A 5,814-nucleotide genomic window follows, 5' to 3' on the forward strand; every position below is an offset into this window, starting at 1 on the left:
CCCCCCCCCGCCAGTGTCTTAGCAAGACCTGTTTAGTCGTAGTAAGGGCCAGGATGATCCATTTTTTATAATGGGGGGAGAAGTCGCACTCAGAAAGTCCTGTGGTTATACCAAGCGTGGACAGTTTTGGTGAGATGCGATATCTTCTTTTCAGAACACTGAAAATGACCTCCATGATATTTTCCCACCAGTCCCAAAGTGCCGGACAGCTCCATAGAATATGCAGAATCGAGGCAGCCTGGCCATCACATCTCCAGCAATTGTCCAGAGGAATCAAGTTCCATTTGTGCAATTGTTGTGGTGTTGGACGCCACCTGTGGATTATTTTTAACTGGATAAATCTGCTGCCTATTTCCTTATACATATTAATATTATGAAGACATGACTCCCATTCAGCTGGAGATACGTCCACTACCAGATCTTGGGCCCAGCAACGTTTAACTTTGGAAAGAGGGTCAGCTAACTGATCTTGCACTAAACGGTAGATCTTAGAGGTAATACCTTTACCAAAGGGCGATCTCGAAAGCAGTGCTTCCACAGGGCTGCCCACAGGACAGCTCATTTCGATAAAGAGCTGCACATTTGGACATATCTTCAGAATTGACTGCGCTGCAAATGATATAGCTCAACAATCTGATCGAAGCTCAGGAAACGTTTGGTTCTGCAATCAAATAAATGTGATACATAGAGGATGGCGGTGCCAAAGCAATTCAAAATCTTTTATTTCCCCATTAATTGGTGATTGTTATTGGCTGTGAGTTTGGATGGGTATCTGTTTCCTTGTAACAGACTGGAGTGTATATTTTAGTGTATATTTTGCCTCTCGTCCTATGGTAGCTGAGATAGGCTGGGACTTTCTTTGTTAATCTAAGAGGATCAATTATTTTCTTTGTCCACGAGGGTTAATCCAGCTCCTCCTGTGGTTTCACTCTCTGTATCACTTTAATTTATGGCTAAATAACTGCAGGCATCATGGTTTTGCTTCCGCAAACTAATATTTATTGCACCACGTTTCTTTTAGATTACATGTATATGCTGCTGCTGTTGTTAATATGTTCATCATTTATATAACACATTTTTATGATGATGAAAGAGCCACAAATGGCAAAAGGACTGGCATTTATATAGTGCTTTTCTTCTCTGTTTGGTTTTAATGATTCTTCTTTGAAGAAACTGTCTTTATTTTTCACACAGATCCCTGACACTCAGATCTTTTATTGTGATTAGGGTTGGGACCTGGCAACTGATTTCTAATTGCGAAATCCATTAAAATCATATACCCCCAGGCTTATTCATTCCTTTTATCGATGCTGGCATGTGTTTTTGGTGTAACCACATTGCAAAACAGTTGACGTCAAATGGCTGACAGTGGCAATTTCGCACACTTGAGTCATAAGCAAAAATTTGTGTTCAGACTCAGTGATAGTGACCATAACTAAATGTAGTTCTGAGACTCAAATCCTGCGAACGTTTAGTTTTTCCCCAAACAGATTAAAGAATCAACAAGAGCATCAGAAAAAAGGACTAAAAACACAACTGTTAAAGGCAGTGGTATGAATAAATATCAATCTTTAACTGTGATTGTGTTCGCACGTGTCTCATTTGCTGTTTTAATCGCCTAACGTAGCCATAAAGCCTACACCGCACAATGAAGATATTCAGTAAAGTGGTCATCCCCCTTTTCCCTGTGAGCCAGAGGTGAGATCCAGCCAACAGCCTGGACCTCCCTCTGATCTGATCATGCTGGACTTAAAACACACTCACGTACACACAAACACCAAAGTCATTGAACATGTTAACAGCGGGAACAAATGTTGGCAATAAAGACGTCAGACAGGAACTGAGTGGAAATAAATCTTCCTGAAGGAGATGATGAATAGCACAATGTGTGAAGCTGTTCGGCCCGTGCAAGCGGCCACAGACCGGCTCTCAGCTGTGACCGGAGAACATCACATATTAATTCAAGCTACGCCGTTCAAACAAAACCACCAGTTTTTCATCTGTTCTCAAACACATGGGACCATGCGCACATGTGTAACAAAAGACTTTTTAGCCCTTCTGCCCTTTCTGTGCTTGGCAGCCAAGTCTCCATCACACGATACCAAAATCCCTGACACGCTGCACCAGCTACATGGGATCGACAAATACTCTACTGAATTCTTTCTTTTGTGCAATTTAAGCTTTGTGAAGTCTCTTTTTCATCTTTCTAAGCCCCCGACTTTCTGAAAAGAGTCATGTGAAATGGAAGTAAAACAGACAAGAAGTTCAGATAAAGCAAATCTGTCTGTTGTGCTGTAAATCAAATCCCACCGGTCTGTTTAAAGGTTATGTTCAATGACGTGTAGTTGAAACGGTGCAAATTCAGCCAGTGTGGTTTCCTGTGTGCCACAGGAATAGATCACACATTGTGATCGTTTACAGACACAGAACAGTACTTTTGTCCTCTACCCGTCTAGTTTACTCAAAAATGTCTAAAGATAAGTTGTCTGTTATGGGTAGACACAACACTGATTCATTCCTGAGGTGCATTTTGATGTTTGATTGATTCACAGGTGAGTGTTACGTGGTTAAACAGACAAAAACCCACTCCTCTGAAAATGGTCAGGTACAAGGAAAAACTGGCCAATATGCAAAGAAAAACTTTCTCCAGAAATCCTGGAGAACTACTGCTCACGTCTTCTTCTAAGAAAATGACTAAAATCTCCTTAGAAAAACTAAATATAAAGATGGAGGCGTAGCTCCAGACTTTCACATGGTCCTGTACATATTTTTATTCTTGATCTCAAGTAGATGCATGATTCAGACTTCCAAGTAATCTTTGTTTATCTTATACTAAGCTTCATCTTTTTGTAACGCAAGCACTTTGATGTTCACTACCTTTCTTTTGATTGGCTGCCACTCCCAAAACTGAAGGTTTGAACACCAGCTGGGTGGGGATTTGCTTAAAGCAACAGCTATGTGCTCGGAATGAGCTCATTAGGAATATCGTCTCCCACAGACCAAACTGAGTGAAATCTGAGCTTTTGTTTCACAAGGATTATTTGTTCATAAAGTGACATCATTATTTGAAACTTTGGCCATTTTTGATATTACCGTCTACATATCAACAGCGTTTGTATGTCAGAAAATAAGAAATGCAAAAATACACCTTTTAAACCAAGGTTATCCTGTGAGCTAACATGCTAGTTAGCCACGTTATCAGCCACAGTGTTTTATGATCTTTTCCCTAATTTGTTTAATTTACTTTATCATTTATGAGCAATTTTCCTATCTATGCCTCCAATTTTCTGTTCTCTCAAAGATCGGTAACTTCTTATTGGTCACTGATGCAATTTCTTGTGCCAAAAGGTCAACAGAATTGTACTTTAGTTGAACTTTTATAGCTTTAACAACACCCAGTGTGTGTGTGTGTGCCCTACTCACTTATATGTCTTAACTATAAAAGAATCTGCTCTGTGTGTGTGCGTTCCTTTGTTTGACCCTGCACAACGTATATTTTCTTCATCCATATGTGAGTGAGGCGGCTGTGATTAGAGGGTGCCACTACAGCGTTCCCCTCAGGCCACTTCACCCTGTTATTTTCCCCTCATCAGCCCGCGCTCTCTATAGGGAGGGTGGGTCCGTGACCTCCCTCCCACGCACAACCACGAGTGAGGGAGGCACCCGTTTCACACAACCCCCTTCTTAAGTCACAGCAGAGAAGCGGTTGAGGTCACAGGCCCCCTTCTGAGTCCCTCACATCCCCTGGCAGAACTCCACATTTCTCATAAAGCAAAGCTCATCAAAATCCCCAGGCCTCCATCCTGAATCCTCCTTACTTTGACACAGACGGATATCGTCACTGTCTTCCACCCGGACTCATGGAAATCATCAAAAGCGATAAACTGGTGACACCGGGGCAGGGTCAAAGCAAACTTTTGAGCCTTTGACTTCAATTCCCTTTCACCTTCTGAACCGCAAGAAATACGTTACAGAGACAAGGGGAGGCCAAAACCGGTGACATGAGCAATATCTCTCGCAAGTGTTCTTTGGCATCCTTTCTTACTTTTTGTCGTATTTTTTAAATGTCATTTTCTTCTCTTCTTGGCTCTTTTTCCTGCTCTCTTCCTGCCTCTCCATTTCCCAGCCAGCATTCAGGAACTTTTTAAAAACAGGCTTCAGCGTAAAACAAACAGCCCACGGCCTTCTTTAGTCGAGCTGCCCCATGAAGGCAGGGAACCAAGGAGGGAGGGAAAAAAAACAGTAATAGATTCACTAGTGGAATACATGTAGTACTGAACATCTGCTGGAAGTTTGAAGTTTGGGTTCATGAGGCTTTAGGGGAGTTAAAACAATACTGGACTGTAGAGTTGTGCACAATATCAGCACAGCGACTGGCGGGAAGCTCACAAGGGAATTTATACTTCTGTGTTAAATCTGTGCCCTGCCTACCTCGTAACCACAAACCCTTGTGAAGAACTGACCTCACATGCACATCCCTGGAAGCATAACTACGTGTTGCCGGTAACTGTTGCGATTGGCCCGTTCAGTACTCTTCATTCCTCCTACACATACTTGGCTACTTTGTCGCTGCAGTTTGTGAATTTCAGCGAGAGAATAACACTCATCGCCTCAATATGAGGACTCTCAAATGTCAGCAAATTCCTGGAGGGAGATTGCCGAAACTATGGGAATGGACGTGAGGGAATGTGCAAAGAAAGTGGAAAAACTTGAGGGACAAATATGTTTGGCTCTGAAAAACAAAGAAAAAAAGTCTGACCACAACAAAGAGAGGGGACCAAGGAGGGAAAAAAGTCCCAGTGTTTAGATTATGTAGTACACTCTACAAAGACTCACCGCAGAAGTCTAAATCAGCCATAAGTCCTGCTTTCAGTTATTGGTGCTGTGATGCTCCCTGGCCAACCATTCAGACTCCTAAGAATCTGGACTCTTTCAGAGCCTTTTGGTACGCAGCAACTACAGTAACTAGAGTAAAGCAGAGCTTTACACAACAATCTCCCCTTGAGATAATCATGTATGTATGAGCTGTAGTGATGTTGTCACTAGAGCTGATAAAACATGTACTTTTTAGCATGCAGCTTGCTCTGTGAAGCAGTTTTTCCCATGGGAGACAACCTTTACATCAAAAGTCCAATAAGGGTCGCAGGGTTTCTGTTTAGCTCAGAGTGACTGATTCAGCCGCTGCTCACGGGGCAGATTACCATACCAAATGCAGGGGTTTTCACCTTCAGGCGTGGTGGCATAACCACTAAAGCCCTTTTGAGACAGACAGTTGTTTTCTTTTCGATGATGGCATTTTGTCAACCAAACATAGGTCAGTTATACATAAATGTCATTTGTTTGTATTCAGACATCCCAGTGACAGTGCTCGACAGAGCTGCTCACAAGAACAGCATCTCTGTTCGCTCTTTTCACAAAAAGAGGTGCCATATATTTCTATGTATTTCTATTATAAAAGGGCTGATTAAGTGCCAGCTTAGCACTGGCACAACAGTACTGTGGGACCCAATACTGGAACAACTGATGTTTAAAAAAAGAAAAGAAAAAGAGGTTAATGATTTGCAGATGAAGCTGACAGATTGTGTCTGCCATTCCTTTCTTCCAGCGGAGATGACCTTATTTATGTAAAGTTCGGTTGATATGTGGACTTGTTCAGCAAAATAGACTTACTGGCAAAGATAGCATGTTGGTGAGAAAGAGTGGTCTATGTGTGTGTGTGTGTCTATGTGTGTATGCGTGTCTGTGCTGCACAGTGTTGCAACAGCTGCCTCTTGCACACAGGCTCAGGGACAGTGAGCTCTCTTCCTGGAAATG

General features: G+C 42.3%; 1 protein-coding gene across 1 annotated transcript in view; it reads left to right on the forward strand.

The window, feature by feature from the left end:
• LOC102198541 (MTSS1-like protein) overlaps positions 1–1,423 on the forward strand; it is a 2,567-nt gene extending 1,144 nt beyond the window's left edge. Inside the window, exon 3 of the mRNA XM_005738119.1 lies at positions 1,415–1,423. Within this exon, the coding sequence (XP_005738176.1) occupies positions 1,415–1,423 (9 nt within the window). The remainder of the gene's footprint in view (positions 1–1,414) is intronic.
• Positions 1,424–5,814: the final 4,391 nt, after the last annotated feature.

This window comes from Pundamilia nyererei, unplaced genomic scaffold (assembly GCF_000239375.1).
Source record: "Pundamilia nyererei isolate P.nyererei 1_Seehausen unplaced genomic scaffold, PunNye1.0 scaffold00081, whole genome shotgun sequence".
Classification (NCBI taxonomy): Eukaryota; Metazoa; Chordata; class Actinopteri; order Cichliformes; family Cichlidae; genus Pundamilia; species Pundamilia nyererei.